At 29.4% G+C, this 20,539-nt stretch overlaps 1 protein-coding gene across 2 annotated transcripts in view; it reads left to right on the forward strand.

Annotated features, from left to right (window-relative positions):
- The window catches only part of LOC117177757 (RNA binding protein fox-1 homolog 2), a 231,448-nt gene that overhangs the window by 187,930 nt on the left and 22,979 nt on the right, over positions 1-20,539 (forward strand). The window contains exons 8-10 of one of the 2 annotated variants that reach the window (XM_033368665.1): positions 3,175-3,319; positions 7,179-7,242; positions 7,501-7,527. In XM_033368665.1, the coding sequence (XP_033224556.1) occupies positions 3,175-3,319; positions 7,179-7,242; positions 7,501-7,527 (236 nt within the window). The remainder of the gene's footprint in view (positions 1-3,174; positions 3,320-7,178; positions 7,243-7,500; positions 7,528-20,539) is intronic. The other variant, XM_033368666.1, reaches the window with a different exon arrangement.

Below are 20,539 nucleotides of genomic sequence, written 5' to 3' on the forward strand. Positions count from 1 at the left end.
TCATTTACCCAGTTATAAACCGTTGCTAAGGCAGGGGCAGATGTGCCATGAACTGAGTCCAATTCATTTTTTATCTCATATGGAGTTAAACCCTTTAAATGTTTGTTTAAATTGGTTATAAAAACACGTAAACTCAGAAGATGCGGACTGTGACTGCACGATATATCTAGTCGGGAGTGGTGCTGACTGAAAACAGATGATTTGGAGCGATTCGCGCGCCATCTGTTGGTCATTCTAAGGACTTATTGAACTACCCTCGTACCTGCAATTTAAATCACTTCATTATCTTCATTACAACTGAAGATAATGCGGTCACACATTTATTCACAAAAAACGAACAATTATCTATATTTTATAGAATTTTCGACGGCAATCTGTTCAGAAATGTTTAATGTACCACCATGAATTTTTTCAGATTTTCCCTATTATTTTTTTTTATAAAAAACTATGCTTCAAAGTTCACCGTTTTTAAAAGCTATCAAATTTCCTTACTTTTCATCAGATTTTCAGATCTGTAAGCTACAAATAATTTTTCGGAATATTACTTTTCGGCTCATTAACGTACAACATTTGCAACTTTAAAATGATACCTTTTTCATCAACCTACTATTTTTTCTTCACATACTTATTCAACGTCAAAGCCAGAGGACTCGAATTTTCTCGCCGATAGTGGGGGGGGGGGGCTTTTGTAACTTGTAAAGTAATTATTCCAGAAAATTGTGATTATTCGGATTCCACCTTGTGCACCTGACCTCAAATATTGTAGGGATAGCCTTTCATTGGGATGAAATTCGTGATAAAAAGTAATTTTTTTTCGCATCGAGTACATATCTATTGGTAAGTTCATGACCAGTTATATACATGTATATAAACCCAATAATATCGTAGATATGAACTCGATACGAAAAAAATTTCTTTGCATTACGTATTTCATCCCAATAAAAAGGTACCCTTGTCCCTTCGCAATTTTTGAGGATTCAAAGTTGAAACTCGAGCGAAAAGCTTCAGAATTTAAAGGCTACAAAATTCAGATGTATTCCAATTTTTCTACCTTCAAATTTCCGAAGTTTTTCAGTTTGGTAAGATTTCATATTGAGAGTGATTTCAATATTCGATGTCGTTGACTTTAAAGCGTTTCCAAATTGGAAAGATTTTAAATATATATGCATTGGAACTTGGAACGATTTCAAATATGAAAGCCTTCAGAATTTGGAATCATTCCAATATAAATTTTGTTCAGTTTTTCTGCCTTCCAATGCGGATGCTTTTCAGTTTGGATATCTTTCCAATTCAACATAGTTTCATCTGATGAAAGGTATTCAAAGATAAAAAGATCTTCAGGCAGATATCCAAATTTGAAAAAAAATCCTAAATTCAAATTTTGAAATATGTTATTTGGTATCACTTTCAATTTGGAAAATCCTTTAAAATTTCCAGCCATTGAAGCCGCGGGAAAAATTCACTTCAATATGATTCAATTAGCCCTCTTTCCCACTTCTCTTATAGAAACGCCATCTAGCATGAATTCCTGACCTCTAATTCTGTTTCCCAATTTCACAAACTGCAAAAATTAGTGAAGGAACAAATGATGATTGATAATTGTTTGTTGTTAACCCCTTTTGGAATGTGCCTGTTGTTTTGCATCATCACGCTCTAGAATTTATCCTAATTCACTGACAGGAAAGGAACAAGAGTTTCTTGTCCAGGTTATTGAATGCTCAAAGACTGCGAGCTAACACCACTCACCGCATAATTGAAGTATTTGTTCAGTATCTTCGTGTTGTTTTCTTGTCTAACAAGAAACCTCTTGACAGATAAATAACACTAAAGAAAAGTCTAATCAGTTTCACGAATTTCAGTCGGATCCTGAAGAGATGCCCTCGAAATTTTTTTATATTTGTTACTCATTAAATCTTGTTTTTTAACTTTCAAAATTATCTTTTAAGTTTGATATCTTTGCAACAAATTCATGAATCCAAATATAATGCAAATAAAAAGTCAACCTTTATAATCAAATCAATGCCGAAATAATCCTGGACCCTCTTCAGGATTTCGTGTAGAAATCCGTAAACTCATTATTAAAAAATCAAGCAGCTCACCTCCATCAGATGCTCTGGCTCCGATGATGAAAGGTAGGCAGAACTTTTTCAGTATAAAGAAGTCATTGAACTGGTAGACTCCAAAGATTTTTGAGATTATCAACACTCAAAAGGTTCGAAACTCGTCTCATTTCTTATAATCACTTAATTCCCTTGCCATTTCCGCTTATGTCCCATTAGACTCATTCAGAAAGTCTCTACAAAGATATGCTGATATAACCAGAATCGAGGGAAGAATAATTCCAAAAATAAAGCACATAGTAATTCTGCAAATCCTAGTTCTCATAAAACCCCTGAAGGACTCCCTGCAACTCTCAGGTTTCGCATTATCCACATCATAGGCTACCTGCCAATTGCCAAGTTTGAAGACTTTTGTGGTGTAGTTCACCTGGTTTTCCCAACCAAGACTTGAGGGCAAGAAAGTTCTCACAGAGAGGAAACTCTTGCTCGAGCTACTCCTTAATCCAGATTGACCGTGTTCTGCCGCTTCGTGTATTGTCACAACTGATTCCTCTGATGAAGGTTGCGAAATGACTGGCTCTAGAAAATTGATCCTCTTCGGAGTGTATTTCGCCCTGAATGGATTATTTCTTAAGGGCCAGATGGCCTTTGAATTTGGAAATCGAGTACCTCGTTCTTGGACCTCGTCTTGGAAAGGTCTCCTTGGTAAGATATTCGTTGATGTGGATGTAGATGGTTGGTCATAGAATGAGATGACCGGCTTTCTAACTTTCTTGTGAAGTGAATCAGTTTCTATTTCCTTGGGTGGATAGGTTCTCAGTTCCTTGTTGGACGATTCATCTTTTCCTGATTTCGACAAGTCTTTAGCTTTGGATTTGTCAGACATTTCAGGAGCTTTGATTCCACTCTTTCAAAAAATTCATATTCCTTCTTGTCTGAATTGGTTTTTGGATTTTTCTTGCGGGTTTGTTGATGCAATGTGGAAAACTGCTGCTGCTGCTGCTACTGCTGATGACGATGGCGATTACCCTGGACCAACAACCAGGAATTGGCTGAACTGAAAGAGAATCTTCAGTAAATTACAAGGTAGGCCATTCTGGCATGTTTGTTATAGCTGCTGCATTAAGAGGAGTTTCCATTCAACGAGGACGAGTTGGAACAACCAGAGCAACATTCCCGACAAGTGCAGCACTGGCACTTGCCAGGAATCCAGGGCCACTTGCAGCTGCAGCAACGGCCCTGCATCCGTTTGGACCTGCGTAAGTACATATCCAAAAATCCTCACCAATTTCACAAATTCTGACTTAGCGTTATCTTTATTCACTCAAAACTCTACGCAGTGAGTTGACCTCTTATATGAAAGAAATTATTATGTTTAAATACGTTGACAGGGTGTGTACCCTACCCGAAAACCTGGAATTGCCAGGGAATTTGCATATATATTGCGCGAGCGTGCCTAATTTTTGTTTAAATTACATTATAAAATTAAATAACTGAAAATTTAACGATTTTATTTTTGGTTAAAAAGTTGATCGCCTTTGCTTGAAAATCTAAGTAACTCTTTGGCTCAAAACAATTTTTTTAAATGAGAATATAATTATTAATACAGTTGAAACTTTAATTGATTTGTTGAAAATTGTTTTTTTTTAAATTATTTTTTATTTAAGCTAAAAATGTAATTTTTCCAATTGAATATTCCATCACTTTGGTTATTCATCTCTTTTGCTGAAAATTACTTGTTTAACAGAAAATTTAACTATTCAATTTTTTTAAATTATGTTTTTGAATAAAAATTCATATTTTTGGGTAAAAATGCAAGTATTCCAGTTACATATTCATCGTTTTATTTAAAAAATTATCTTTTTGGTAGAAAATCCCACTATTCCAGTTGAACATTCATCATTTTGGTTGAAAATTTATCCGTTTGGTTAAAAATTAATTTTTTTTCAACTGTAAATATATCTACTCCACTTTTGTGTACAAATTTATTTTTTTTAATTAAAAATCCAACTATTTGGCTGAAAAATTGTCTTTTTCAGTTAAAAATTTTGGTAGAAAATTAATTTCCTTTTTTCAAGTTTATCTTGTTGTTCGAAAAAAATTATTTTTGGTTGAAAATGTAAGTATTTCAATTAAATATTTATGATTTTATTTTTAAATTGATCTTTTTAGTTGAAAATGAAACAACTTGGTTGGAAGTTAAACTCTTTTATTAAAAATTAATCTTTTTGGTTTAAAATAGATCTATCTCATTTGGAGATTCATCCTTCAAGGAATGAATTGTTACGTTTTCAGTATTATTTAATTATTTAATTAATCTATGGTGCATTTTTGATTTGAATCCTTAGAAATTGAAGAAAAAACAATATTTATGATAAACTCGGGAAACTATACATTTCGAATTGATTGTTTTGAAAAATGCAAAATATTTGAATGACTTCATACCATGAAAAATGATAACTGGAAAAAACTTGTGATGCCTGGAAAAAACCTGGAATTGTCAGGGAATGTCTTTCCAGTAAGTTAGTAGACACCCTGGTTGATAAACTTTTATTTCAACTGTTATCATTTTTATGAAATTTTTCTGTTTTATGCTTCATGAATGGGATGGCTAATTTTCTTTGCGGTTTTTGATTTTTCATTTGCTTTTACTGATTTAGAGTTGGGTTGAATGGAAGAATGATGCTCATGTCAGATTGATTCATTAATGATTTAAAAAAGAGTTTCGCTTCCTGTTTCGGTTTTCCAGGGAACGTGTTTAATTACCAATTTAACAATGTGTACATACATAATTTAGTTCGTTCGCCATACTCACTGCGCCGAGTTGCAACTGCTCGTTATTTGATGTCTGTCGAATTTATTGCATTTGCACGCTTTGCACTTAACCTAACCTGTAACTCCTAAACAATATTTAAAAGTAAGGTTTAAAAATTCGGGAGTGAAGTCGGTAATTTATTGAGAATAAGTAAAAGAGCGGTACATCTTTCTTTTCTTTGAAACTTAAAGACTAAATTCTTATTTTTACATTTTCGATCAGAAAGCTGTAAACTCGATCGCTATATTCAATATTTTTAATTTAAAGAATTAGTTGCTGGTCTTCCAGATTTGAGTCATTTACGTTTCTTTTTTTTTTAATTTGAAGATCATATCAAATTGTGGATCTATTTGAACTTCAAAAGTTTTCAGTCAATTTTAATGAGTTTAAGTAGGGGCTAATTACTTGTGTTTTTGGTGTAATACTAGATTGCGAGATTGCATAGGATTGCATATGATTGCATATAAAAGTGACTGAAAAATGTTGCATAAGATTGCTAAAGATCTTATGGATTTCATAGATTTTATAGAGATTGTATTCCATTGCATGGCCTGTACGAAAAAATATTATAGGAAAATTAGTATAGGCTTATTGTAATTTTTTGATCATTTTTTCGCAATTGTAAGAGATTTGTTATAAAAAATCATTATATAGAAAACGATGATAGGATAATCCTGACTGGAATTATTGTAAAAATAGGGAAAATACGAAAACATTGATTTTACATCGCCCATAATCTCATATGAAAGTGCACAAAAATTGAGATTTTGTACCAATAAAGTTTACACATAAAAATACCTTGAAATCTTTTTACCTGTTTTAAATTTCTTTCAAATGTTAAGAATTATTAAAAATCTGTGGAAATAATTTAAAATCCCTTGAAAATCGTTCAATCTTTAAAAATCGTACAAAATCCATTTAAATAAGTAAAAATCATGTGAAATTCCTTTAATATAAATTCAATTAAAAGTATTAATTAAAGTTTTCTGTAAAAAAAAATTTTCGAAGGTGCTTGAAATTCCTTGATATCTTTAAAATTTAATTCTCCGAAACAAAAAGAAATTTTCGAAATCTTCGAAGATTAAATAAAATCCTTCAAATCTTTTGAAATTCCTTGAAATACCCTCACAACTCTAGAATCGCTAAGAATTTATTTTCATTTTTTCCCCTTACTTCCTTAGAAAGCTTTGGAAATGTTTGGAAATCATAAAGAATTATTTTAAATCCCTGGCAATCTTTACTTTTGAAATAGTAAAAATTCATTAAAATAATTAGAAATAATTTAAAATTCCTTGAAAATAAATATAATCCTGTAAAATTCATTCAAAAATTTCCTTTGCACATTGTAAAAATCCATTAAAATAAGTAGAAATCATTTGAAGTAATTTGAATATTTCAATTAAGTTAAACTTATTCATCAAAAATTGTCTGAAAAATACGTTAGAATCTGTAGAAGTCTTTGAAATCCTTGGAGATTTAATAAAATCCTTTAAATCTTGTGCAATTTCTTTAAATGCCTTATCATTTTTGAAATCTCTAAGAGCTCCTTGAAATTAAAATTTATTTCCCAAAGATCTCTCGAAATCCCTTGAAATATTTGGAGGTCCTGAAAAAAATTGTACATCCTTGGAAGGTTCTTTAAAAATGTTAAATCTCTTGAAATTCTTTCGAATTCTTAAAAATCTTTTATTTGTTAATCGTAAAAATGATTTGAAATCACTCGACTAAAAATTAAATGGAACTTATTTATTAAAGTTTTCTCAAAAATAAAAGCTCAAATCCCTAGAAATCTTTTAAATCCCTTAAATCCTTTAAAATTTAATCTAATTAATTTTCGAAATTTCTCATAGATACCAAAAGATTGCAGAGATAGTGTACACCAAATTTCAGGAGTAATTAGTCTCGGATTTTAATTTGAAAGGTATCAAATTCTTTAAAGTTTGAAGTATTTCTAAATTTCTTGATTCAAAAAACATTAAAATTTTATATACTCTAAAAAATTCAGGTCAAAGATTGGCAAATTGCAAACTTTTTTATTTTGAAAATAGAAAATCAAATTTTAAAGACCTCGAAACATGAAAATATTAAATCGAAATCTCAAATAAAATCCATTTTCAATCTGCATAATCCAAAACTAAATGCGTTGCATCAAAATCTGTTTATTTTCGAGTATTAAATTGTGCTCTTCACCCTAAATTCAATATTTGTGTTGAAATTGCCAATTATACTTTCTAAGGGGAAAATTGAGGAAACCCTGAAAATTTCAGACTGAAATTAATCTCATTTTCCTAATTTGATTACAGCGTCTACTACGATCCCTTCCTAGCGGCACACGCAGCGACGCAAGACCCTAACTACAGGCTACAGGTGAGAATCTATTTCATTCCAAAAAGATAATTTGGACTCGATCACATTTTTAATATTGTAGGAACGTGCTTTGTCGAAAGACTGTGAAGGAGAATTTTGAAAAATCTTGTAAGGATTTTATGGAATTGTTATACAGTCGGTTGAAATTGCACGTTCGTTATTTTGAAGACTTGATCTTGTAACGAAATTAGGATTAAGATTATTTATATGAAAAAAGGACTATTTACTCAAAGAAATATTTACCACGCGAAATCACAGCTAGAATGGCCGCAAGCAACAGCTGACGTTAGTTGACACGTTTTGCCAGCATTGCATAATGATACGATATGTCATACCTATCTCGCTAAATCGTCTTCCTTTGTCGCCTTTTAATGCTGTATGTATGCGGAATCATGGCGCATCCCAAAGAACGTAAAAGCACGCGTGCAATATTTTTTTTCAGTTGTCGGGATGAGCATGCAAGTAGCGCGGTTTCGAGAAAACGGGCTTTTATCTTTTAAAAAGAACCGTATTTGGATATTTGAATATTTTTAAAAGTCGCTTCTGCTAAGTCATTTGACCCTTAAAGTGCATTATGGGTATCTGACACCAAAAGAAATTTTCAAACTCTTATAAACCATACTTAATTCGAAAAAAATTGAGTAAGTGTCGCCATCTAGCTTTAGTTGGAGACACTAACTGTAAGTAAAGTCTCTTAGCATACTGCGTCAAGCGTCAGTGACTGACGCTTGACTTGACACTTGACGCAGTCTGCTAACAGCAGCTGCTGAAAGTGTAGGTAAAAAAATCTTGGGATGCAAATAAATATCTTTTTTGAAAGCACCCATGTTGCAATATTTTTTTATAAAAGTACGCTATTTAAAAAGTATAGTCAGAAATTTTCAGTTTAAAATACATAAAATTGCGTCAGTTATGAATTTTTGAGTAAAAAAACCCATTTTTTCACTTTTTTCAATAATTAAAAAAAAAAATTAAAATAAATAAATGGCTATAAAATCAACTCTACCGTAGAAAAGGTACCTTAAACTATATCGAATAATTTTATTGTGACAAAATATTCAAAAGGGGTTAAATAATACATGATTCAATACGCTGGGCTGTTGAAGACCCACACGATGCACTTTACCGTGATTTTTCTGAAATTGAATTATTCATTTGTATTTGTGTTTCTTTCAATTTGGCATTTTGGAAATTCGAAATTTTGAATACTTTTAGATTACGAATTGGAAAGTCCTAAGGCCCCTGGAAATCATTGGAAAAATTGGATTTCATAAAGTGAGACCAAACGGAGAAGCTATCTTGTCTAGTTTTTTTAAAAAAATAAATAATCGAAAGAATGGAAAAAGTTATAATAAAGGCATTTTTTTTCTTGAGAATATTCTTTTTTTTTATGTATTAATAGAAATATAAAAATGCGCTCTATTATTGATTCTTTCTTTTTTAGTTCTGCTTTTGCGCGAACCTAGCGACGAAATGAAAAAATAGCATTCTTCAGGACCGAAATTTAAGCCGCATTATTTTCTATTGATTATTACATCAAAAATAGACATTTCTTCGGGAAAAACGGCCTTTGCCGGATGTCTTTATGTTCTTTATGTTATATGTACAAAAAAAAGCTAGAAAACATATCTTTCCCTTTGGCCTCAGTTTATGAATTCCGATTTGGCGATTATTTCCAAGGGCCCTAATTTTCCAATTCAGAATATTTTCAGATTTCACTAATCTCAGTTTTGGATGTTTTTAAATTTGATGGATTTAAATGGAAAATTGCAAGCATTTCTAAAAATTATGATGTATTCATATGTAATCCCTGAAGTATTTTAAAAATCAGACGCTGAATATTTTTCACTCATTTGTATCCTAAGGATTTAAAGTTTGAATGTCACCGAATCAGAAAGCTTTTAAAATCGAAGAACTTTAGTTTTCACAGGTAATAAATTCCAAACTTCTCTAATTTGGACGGCTTCAAATTTGCAATCTTTTTCCAATTCAGAGATTTTTAATATTTAGCACTTGTGTCATTTCTATGTTGTTCAATTTGCAACTCCTTCAGTTCGTCAATTTTGAAATTTAGATTTCAAATTTCAATTTTTGATGCTTCTACATTATTTGAATTTAAGTGTTTAAATTCCTATTATTAAAGTTTTTAAACATTTTCAAACTGGAAAGTTTTCAAAAGATGATTTCAATATTTAACGTTTTTAGTTGAACATAAGATTTAAAAACTTTCTAATAAGAAAATGTGGAACTTCGGATTATTTAAAATTGTATGATTTCGAATTTTCTTTTTTCAAATGTTTCATTTTTGAACTTTAAAGTTTTAAAATCCAAAGAATTAAATAAGCAATCATCTCAAGTGGTCAGTTACATTGTCTTAAATTTGAAACACCTAAAAATCTTACAGCTTTCAATTCTCAACTGTTCTAAATTCGAAAATTGTAAACTTAGGATTATTTAAAAATTTTAATTCTAATTTGAATTAAAGCCATAAAATTCTACGCTAACGAATTCAAAACTTTGGATGTTATTAATCTTTCAATTTTGATTTTAAAGTTATCAATATTAAATTATTTCATTTCGGAGTCTTAAATTAAAAGGCCTTTAAATTTGGGATCTTTCAAATTCTGTCTTGAATTTTTAGGTCTTTTAAATAAAATCAGCTTCTATTTTTTTCTTCTGGAAATACCATAAAAACCGTTCGAATTTTCAATTCGAAATAATGAAAGTATTTTCTGATTTGTTCCATGTACGGTTCTTTTTTTCAATATTAAACAAAAAAATTTTGGTCGCGCCAAGCATGCTCGGTTCTTCTATTGGCATTCTGGATGTCAGCTCGCACGGATTATAAAAGATTCATCCTCAAACACATACACGACAAAACCCAAGAAGTTCAAAGAGAATAAAAAAATTCGTTTACTACAAACGAAAATATTACAAAACATTTTCTCTCTGATCTACTAAAAATATAATTTAATCCTCAATCAATTTTATCGAGTTTGTTACAATATCCACATATGATTTTAATTTCATATTATACCTGCTAAATCTTAAATTCCGTAAGGTTGCTTGAGGCTTTAAAATTCTCTCATCCTAAAATATGTTAAGACATAAGAAAAGACGCTTTTTCTTTAAATTACTCCCTTTTTTGGTTTAAATACAAAATAAATAAATGGACGAGAAAATGACTCAAAGAAAAGAAAGAGGCAAATGACTGAGGCCCATTTTGTGTAACCGAAAGTATAATATAAAAAAAAAATGAAATGAAACTACCCTCTCCTGACTTTGACCAATTTGATCAAGAATGCCCCACAAGGTTAAAAGAGCCCCGCAGAGTAGGTGGGCTGACTTTTTTCAGGAATGCCATTTGTGTTTCAGGCAAAAACGCCCGCTCTGGAGGTAGGAATTACGGTCTGCCTGTATTACTTTCCTTCTCTGTTTTTAATCTCTGTTTATTATTACCTTGTCTTTTCTTTATTAACTTTTCCTTGAAAGTAAACAACCTGTACTTGTTCGCATCACCCGAGAGTATTTCTATATATATTTTTCAAGCAGTCGACGCTAACCGTCTATCACGATGCGTTATTGCCTTTTGGCTAGCTTGTATGATTTTTTTTCTTTCTTTTCTACTGGATTCATCACGGACCCAAGTCAGTAACTCTACCAATGGGTTTTCTCTTCAAGTTTTGCACGGGAGTTTCTTGTAGCTAGCGCATTATCGAAATAGAAATCGGTGTTCGATTAAATTTAATTAGTTTGGTTCAAAATTATCTCTGACTAATTAGATTTTTTGTATTTTGTTGCTTCATTTGCTTGTTTTCTAAGGATTTAGATTTATTCCAGTGTGAAAAGCTTTTGAATTTGGTATGCTTTCAAAAAAGTGCCTGAAAGTTTGACATGGCGGAGCTGAACCAAGTTTAAATAGAACTTACAAGTAAATGGGATTTTTAAATTTTTTGCATATAAACCTTTCAAAATGAAAATGAAAATAATCGCTTTAATTTCACAGAAATGAAGACATTATCAAAAGATTATAATGGTAAATGTTGGTTAGCATTTCCTTTTTCAGGTTTTTTGTATTGGCGTATATTTTATTGACATATATTTGATAACATACTAGCATTTTATTTATTGAATATAAATATCAACAGAAAATAGTTTGTTTACGGGAAATTTAAAAATCATTAATTTTGATTATTATACCTAACGTTTTATTGCGATTCGCAATCAATTTCAAAGTGCCATAATAAAATATTTTGCCTTACTCAAATTTTATTATTCTATATTAATTAAAGACAACCTAATCTTTTCAGAAAGCGCCCCTCCGATGATTTTCAATTTTATCTGGAAATATTATTGGGGTAACAAATAGTCATATTCAATAAAAAAAAAAACCGAAACAAAATTTTAACCAAAATTTATAACATAATCTTATCATAGTTTCTTAGATTCTTGGTCATTGAATCAAAGAGCCTGGTAAAAAAAATGTTAACCAGTACTTTATATATAAGCTTATAAAAATGTCTTTATTTCTGAATAATTTAATTTTAAAAAATCGAGTTTTATGGTCTCACCGTGTTGAAAGACTTTCAAATTCAGATTCCTTTCAACTTTTAATATTTAATTTTTTTTGTTTCAAAATTGAAATAAAATTTAGAAGTCTTGAGGATTAGGAGCTTTTTAAAATGATATTCTGTGCAATTTTTTGTTGGTAACTTTATTCACACTTCTTTTTTAAAATTAAAGAATTTGATACTCGAACAATAATATTTTTGTCTGGATGTTTTAACATTCAAAATCTTTTCTAAATGTTTCTAATTTTGAAGATTCTAATTGAAAGACTTACTCTAACGAGTAGTTGCAATTTTGTAATATAATTCTCTGACTTCTGAATTAAAAAATTTTTTTTTGGCGATTTTCGATTTGTATCTACTCAAATTGAAGGGTTTTCAAATTTGTATAGTTTTGAATTGGAATATTTACTATTTTGGAATCCTTATAAATTCTTGTAAAATTATGTCGCATATAAATTTACATTCTCAACTTACTGCTGGCAAAATTTAGATGATTTAAATCTTAAAGTATTTTTTAAAATGAAAATCATTAATTTAGTTCTCTTTCAAACTCTGAATGATTTATAGTTAGGAGGATTTTCTCAGAAGCTATTCGAATTTTTGAAGACTAATTTTTTTGTGTTTCCATTTACTTTATAATGAAAATGCTTTAAATTCTTTCAAATTTGAAGTATTTCTAAATTGGGTAACTTATATTTTGTCGCTTCCAAAATTTGAGTGCTTTGGATTACCATTTTTAATTCTGTTTGCAAAAATTAATTTTGTAAGCTTTCAAATTTGTTTGCTACGTGTTCGAATCTAATAAAATGAAATATCTTCAATGAAGATTTTTTCTAATCAGATTCAAAGTTCCACTTCATGTTTCTCTAATTTTGGAAAATTCTAAACTCAAATTTCATCGAATACCGACTGCAAAGAATATTAGTATTTTTTCATGTTGGCTTGATACTGGGATTCAAATTTCGGCCTTCGAACCGGGCTGGCTTTGGGTTTTGCGGATCTTTTATCTATTCTCTGTAAATAATTTTCAGACTGAAAATTTATTGTGCTTCTCTTGTTGACTCGTTGAACTGTACTTGTGTAAAACGTTTTACGCCACAGATACTTTATGAGGGCTGTGATTGCTACTAGAAAGTATCAGTTGCGAAATACGGTGTGTTTTAATATTACATAGGTCTCGGTTTGTGAGTGCACTGGAATCTGAATTTGTGCACGGCTAGGGATTCTGAACGTAAACAGGCAGGGCCGCATGAATCATTTTTGTTGGATTTGGACGCATGACGCAACATGATTCAATTAACGCGCTGAGAGTGCGGTCCTCATGCTATCTGTCATGCAAAAATCCAGTTAACGTAAATCCAGGTTCCAATGTATCAGGCATGTTCCTTTATTAGTGCGAAGATTACCTCTTTAGTGGGTGCATTTTAGTCTGCAAATTAGGATCTGAACCCACTAAAAATCCTAATTTAGTTTCACTTTAAAATAGTGACAAATAGAGTACCCAACACTTCCAGAAAATTAAAACGATGTAATTATCTTCTTGAGGGACACTGGAATTTCAAATAAAGATGTGACACGTCTTCTGTCGACTCACAAACGTGCAAGAAGCTGTGCGAAACTCGTGAAAAGTTTTCTGTGACGAGGGTTGAACATATTTCAACCGAGAGGAAAGTAAATAGGAAATTGTCAGTTTTAAAGGGTCTGGAAAAACTAGAATCATTTTTAGCATTTTAAAACTTCACTTTATTTAATTAGATCATTCTTAAAGGCATATATTCTTTTCCTTTTTGTTATATTCTTTGTATCTATATTGTCGAATACCATTTTAAATTACATTTAAAATCATATTTCATTTAAAATTTTTCGATTTTAGACGATTTTAAATTCGAAAGTTTTACATTTTGGACAACATCCAGTTAGAGAAACTCAAATAGTAAGACCTTCAATTTGGATAGCTTTCAAATTCAGCAATTGAACCATTCCAGAATAGATATTCTGGACGTATTTCCGACGTAATTAAAAAAAATAATATTGATATATTATGTTACTGAATGTTCGTAGAGCAAAATAATGTAATGAAATTAAAATTTTATTATCATTTGCAGAATTAAACTTTTATTTTGTGGGAATAAATTTTTGTTCAAATACAAATTTCAACCAAACACGTAAATGCAACAATAAGAATTAAGTTAGTTCATTCAATTAAATTAAATTCTTCAATTTTACAAAATTATTAAATTTGAAATTTAGTTCAATCGAATTTAATGAGATAATTTCAGTCTAATATTGTTATCCTTCCTAACCGAATAAAAATGAATTAACCACACGCGATTTTAAAAGTTTTATAAAATAATGACCGAGAAATATCAAGATAAAAACCTCAAAACTTTACGCCTTAAAGTAGTATTCAATATTTTCTTTTTATATTAAAATATTTCCTTAAAATAAATTATATTTTTCAAATGAAAGTTTCATTCTGTAAATGAGTAATTCTAAAAATTGTACTTCAAAAATGTTCCAATGTAGGTCTTGATTTTTAAACGAACGTTTACAATTTAAAGAATTTTAAAATGCAGTTTTGAAGCCTCAAAGTAAAATTCGTTTTATTTTGATCAACTGTAAATATAAATTAATCAATTTTTTTTTTAAATTTAACTCTAGTTGAATATTACAGATTTAAAAAATTGGCAGAAGTCAACTTTAAAAACCCATTCAGCTTAAAAAATTTAATTAAGGAAATAATTATTTTTAGTATTTCAGAATATTTCACTGTTAATTTATTATGAGCAATTATAAATCAAATATTCTTAACTAAACAATTTAAGGCTGCATTGTTTGATCTAGAAAGCCTTGAATGTCTAGAATTTAACCAAACTTGTAGGAAAAATTCTAATAATTTACAAAAATATTTAGATGTTTAAAAAAACCAAACTAATTTAACATTCAAAAGAAAATGTAAATTTTTGAAGATTTTAAAATAAAATTTTGAGTTTATTAACGGTTTTAAAAGTTTCCCTGAGAATATTTTTTTTCTGATTCCTGTGGAAATTTAGTGGGTTTTTATTTCGAAAAAATAGTTAAAAAATAATATTTCAAAATACTTAAAAATAAAAACAGTTCTAAAAGAGCAAATAGCACTCGATTAATTATCAATTTGTAACGAATCAAACTTGAAACAATTCATTTTTTAATTTAAGACGTGTTCAGTTTGAAGAAAATTTTGTAATCGTTCAATTTTTAATTTTTCAACTTAAAATTCAAACGAGTTCCAGTTTTTGAGTGTTTTAATTTTCGGTTCAGCTTTTATTACTTTAATTGAAAACAATTTTAGCTTCAGGAAGTGACCGGTAATTTTTGTCTTCTATTAAAACACCCATCCTCATTTTCTTTTAAATTTCTTCGCAACCACGTCTAGACGATCTATTTTGGAAAATACCCAATTATAAATTTGTATTCACTAATTTCCTAAATTTTCAGTTGGAGGTTTTACAGGTTTAAATACCTTAGATTATCTATTTAAAATTCTGAACTTATCCATATTCAAAGTTTTATTGGTATAATTTTCCAATTTATCTGATACATAATTCTTAAATTTTGCGAGTTTGGGGTAGCCTATGGGTTTTGCTTCCAGGCTCACGGAATGATAAATTTACGAGCGATTCCTTGCCAACTAAATTCGATGCTTGGACTATGTAAGCCGCTCATAATTTATCGAATTCGTCATTTTGTTGGAGGACGTGGTCAAAGTAAAAGCTTCATCGACAATTTTTTGATGCCGTTAGCGTGGAATCGGAAGTATCTCCCCTGATTGCCTCGCAGGACAACATGTCATGTCAATCATAAGATCGATAAATTTTATTACACGATTCACGACCAACTAACTAGATTACTTTGCTAGATAGACATGAAATGCAAGCGTAGATAGTTTTTTTTTCTCGCGATGGAAGCTCAATTTTGCAATGTTTTTTTTAATGAGGGAACTGAACTCTTTGCATGGGATCAATTTTAGATATTCCCATTTAAAAATCCAGATATTTTTTAATTTAAAACATTTAGGCTTAAAATAGAAATCAATTTTAGCTTCCAATTTAAAGGATTTTAATTTTTAATAATTTGAGGGTGGCCTCAGATCAGGAAAAACCTAGAAATTTGATTGTTCAGGAAAAATCAAAGAAAAGACTGCAAATTAAAAAAAAATGGCAAAATTCAGGGATTTTCTGTAAGAAGCAATTTAAGTAATTGTCAAGAATAATCAGGCTTCTTACTTGTAATCATTCTTCATGTCAATTTTCTTGAATACTTTGTAAATATTTCAGGGCATTTCTAAATTGTCCAAGTTTTTAATCGATCGAGGAATTTTCATGAGTTTTAACAAGTTTCAAAGGATTTCAAAAGACTTCAAAATATTTGAAAGATTTTAGGGTATTTTTAATATTTTCAAGTATTTTTCCAGAGTTTTAGAAAGTTTTGAAATATTTTAATTATTTTAAGAAGATTCTAGTCAATTTTTAATTGATTTCTATCATTTGAAGGGATTTCAACAGATTTAAAATATTCTAGTTTTTAAAAACATTTCTATTTTTTTTCATGAACTTCAAAAATTTTGAAGAGATTTGCACAAATGTCAAGGGATTTTAATAGTTTAAAGAAATTTAACAAAATGTGCTGCATTTGTAAATAATTTTAAAAATATTTTAAAATATTCAATAGGATTTTTAAATATTTCCTAGAGTGTCAATGATATTAGGAGATTTGAAAATCGCTCAAGACATTTCAAGACATTTTCCAGGATATCAGAAAAAATCAGAATTCATAGAATTTCGCGGAATTTTATAGTATTTTATCGGATTTTAAAGAATTTATTCATAAGAAGTATGGAATTTCGTAAAGTTTTAAACATTTTCAGGATTTTGTAATATTTCTTGCATTTCGTTTCGATTCGTTTCGATTCTGGTAAATCCAATCAATTCAGTAGATTTTTAAAATATATTATTTAATTCATATCGAAGTATTTCGATTTGAATTTAATGTTTAAAAAATTAATTTTTTGAATTTTTATGAGTTTTATTGAATTCTTCTCAATTCCCTTCAATTCCTCTAAATTCCCTCCAGTTTTACTGAAATGAATGGATTTTTTTTTACTTTTTGCATTTTTCCCAATTCATTTAAAGTCGTTAAATGTATTTTGAATTCTTTTGACATCTTATGAATTTTGTCCTGAAAATTTTTTAATTCATCTGGAATTCTAATAAATTTAATCGAATTCTTTTGAATTCTTTTAACCCTTTGGAGGAAACACTTTCCCTTACGTACGAATTGTTTAATACTTCATGCACGGAGGGGTTTTAGGGTCGCTGATTATGAATTTGCAGTCAAGTTTTGAAAGTTTTCAGAATAGAAAATAGAAAATTGTGGATCTGTTATGTCGGACAAAAAATAAATCCTGTGACTTCAAAATGGATTCTCGGAGATTTTTCGGGTCGCTGATTACGAATTTAAAGTCAAAATTCAAAAGTTTGGATCCAATATGGTGGCAAAAAAAATTGGGCCTTTGGCTTCAAAAAGGGTTATTGGGGGGTTTTTCGACCACTGATTACGAATCTGAAGTTTTCACTTCTGATTCCTTTTGTAAAAATATTTAAAAATTAGGTCACAAAGGTGCCATATATCTACGCCGAAAAAGGTTAAATTATTGAGAATAATTAATAATAAATGTCTAAATTCAAATTAAATAATATTACCGGATTAAAATTTTGGTCTTTAAATATTAATAGTCAGAGAAAATGAAAATTCAGTCAGGACAAAATTGGGTAAAAGTTAGGGAAAATTAAAACTGACGTTTTGTAGCCACCCTGCGTTGGAAATTGAGAGTAAACTTTGTCCTAGAATTGGGTAATTTAACAAAAATTTTAATTCGAATGCTTTTTAATTTGGATCTCAATCTATAATTTCAAAGAAAAGAAAAAGGGTACGTAAACTACAATTGTAGAGACTTGCGGTCAGAAATAAACACCGGTACGATTTGTAAATGAGGGAAAAAAGGAGAAATGACTGGAGGCAGATGCTCCGACCCAACTTTGGTTTCCGAGGCTCTAGAGTTCTAGACTAAAGGCACTTGAGCAAAAAGTAAATTAGCCAAGAAGCAAAAAAATTTCCAGGTCCTTGGCCACCTCGGGATAGATTTCGCGAGTAAAAAGTCGGGGTTAAACTCTCAGTGAGCGTTAGAGGATCGCGTGTTCGTTGCTAAAAAGGAACGATTCTGAGCAAAGCCACTTATTGTTGGAAAAGGAGATGGCCTCCCTCGGTTTTTTCCAATTTCTCTCCGATTCTAATTACCACGTTTCAAATCATCAACTTTTGGGAAACCTAATATAACGGCAGAGTTTTTTCAAACTTGTTGAATAAAAATACCTCGGTCGATTTTTAATAATTATTTTATTTTATGTTTTCAATGTTCAATTTATCTGAATGCTTTTTATTATTTATAATTATTAAAAATTCTAAAGAGTTTTCAAATGGTTTTAAAAGTTTTTCTTCCAGAATTGTATTTTGACTTATTTATTAGTAATGAATCATATTTTTAGAAGCGTAAACCAAAAATGTTATATTGCCGAGATTTGTAATCATTCACAGTAGAAAGTATTTTAATGTAAAGATTCACAAGCCTTCGGACTCAAGACGTTTTTTTTCTGCAATTATTTTGATAATATTCTGAACAAAAATGGAACTAAAGTAATTTATCCGCCATCGCAAAAGTCTGCATTTTTAAATATTTTGAATATTTCAAAAGTTTTCATGAGTTTTAAAAGATTTTAAAAACATTCAAAGAGATTTCAAAGAACTAAATAATTTTTGGGGAATTGCAAAAAAAGTGTAGAGAACTTCAGTGAGTTAATCAAATGTTTAAAGGTTTCTAGAGATTTATACGGATTTCATGGGATTTATAGGGTCTCAGAGGATTTCAAAGATTTATTTTTTTTAAATTTTGAGAAATTTTAAAGGATATGAAAAATTTCGAGAGTTTTTCCAGGATTTCAAAGAATTTCAAGGTATTTTGCCAAATAGAATAGATATATAAAATTTCCAATGATTTTAAAGAATATTAGTTATTTAAAAAGTTTGGAGGAATTTTATGAGATTTAAAACAATTTCGTAGGATTAATAAAAAAATTGCTTAGGATTATGCGGAATTTATATAGATTTCAAGGGGGGTGGGGGATTTTGGAGACTTTTCCAGGGATTTTAGAAGATTTTAATAGGTTTCAAGGGTTTTTAATAGATTTCAGTAAATTACAATTTATATAAAGGGATTTCAAAGGGCTGTATACATATTTCAAAAATTTTATCATTTTTCAAGGAACTTCTGAAAAATCTTACAGCTTTCAAGATAATTCACAGGATTTATTGGGATTTTACTAGGACTTTAAAAATTTATAAAAATTGTAATCGATTTAAAAGAATTTAGAAGATTTCTGAATATTTGACAAAGTTCCAAGAAATTTCAAAAGATCAAACAAATTTCAAGGATTTTGAACAAATTTCTAGAGAACTTTAGAGAGAAAATGTAATTTTAAGGGGTTTAAAGGAATTTCTACGGATTTCATTGGAATTATGGGTTCTCAGAGGATTTCAAAGATTTAAAGATTTTCAAAATAATTTGAAAAGATACTAAAGATTTCAGGATTTCAAAGGATTTCTAGGGATTTTACAAGATTGAAGGGATTTAAATAATTCCCAATGATTTTAAAAGAATATATGTTATTTAAAAAGATTCGGAGGAATTTCACGAGATTTGAAACAATTTCGAAAGATTTAAAGGATTGATAGGATTAAAAAAAAGATTGTTTAAGACTGAAGAATTTCTATAGATTCTAATGGGGAAAAAATTGGAGACTTCCAGGAATGTCAGTGCATTTGAACAGAATTCAAGGGTTTTTAGTTGATTTCAGTGAATTTTGATTTATATGAATTTCATTTATAATGAAATTATTTTCAATTTTTAGGGATTTTCCCAGGACTTCAAAGATTAAACATTTTTTAATGGATTTAAAAAGATTGTAGAATGTTTTATAAAAATCCAAGAAATTTCAAGAGATTAAAAAAGTTTTAAAGAAATTTTAGGCGATTTCAAAAAAAGTTTAAAGAACTTTAAGGAGTAAATGAAATTTGAATGGTATTCTATGAATTTCAATGATTTAAACATTTCTAAAGGAATTAAAAAAAATTTCAAGGGAGAAAAATTGGTGACTCCTAGGGATTTCAAATGATTCTAACAGAATTCAATTGTTTTAAGGATGTACACTAGGTAAAATCAATCTCAAAGGTTGCCTATCTTTAAAATGATTTATAAAGTCAACAAAACAAATATTTATTAATAATTTCTGTAAATCTTGATAGATTACAATTTTTATTTAATTATAATGATCAAGGCCTCATTTTATTCCTCGAAGGATTCTCTAAATTTCTATTTAGGTTGATTTTATTTGAAAAAATGAATTGATAAATCATACAGTTATTATTGCTATAAAAAATTATAGTTCAAATTTTAATTAACAAAACCCAAATAGGATTGTAAAGAATTCTTCGAAGAATAAAATAAGGCCTTGATAATTTGGATTAAATATAAATGGTAACTTTTCCCTAAAGAGAAAGGAAAAAATAAACCTTTAAATAACTACTGTTAAATCAACAATTTTAACCTGAATTATATTTTTCTGAAGTGTGCT

This window comes from Belonocnema kinseyi, chromosome 8, assembly GCF_010883055.1.
Source record: "Belonocnema kinseyi isolate 2016_QV_RU_SX_M_011 chromosome 8, B_treatae_v1, whole genome shotgun sequence".
NCBI classification, from domain to species: Eukaryota; Metazoa; Arthropoda; class Insecta; order Hymenoptera; family Cynipidae; genus Belonocnema; species Belonocnema kinseyi.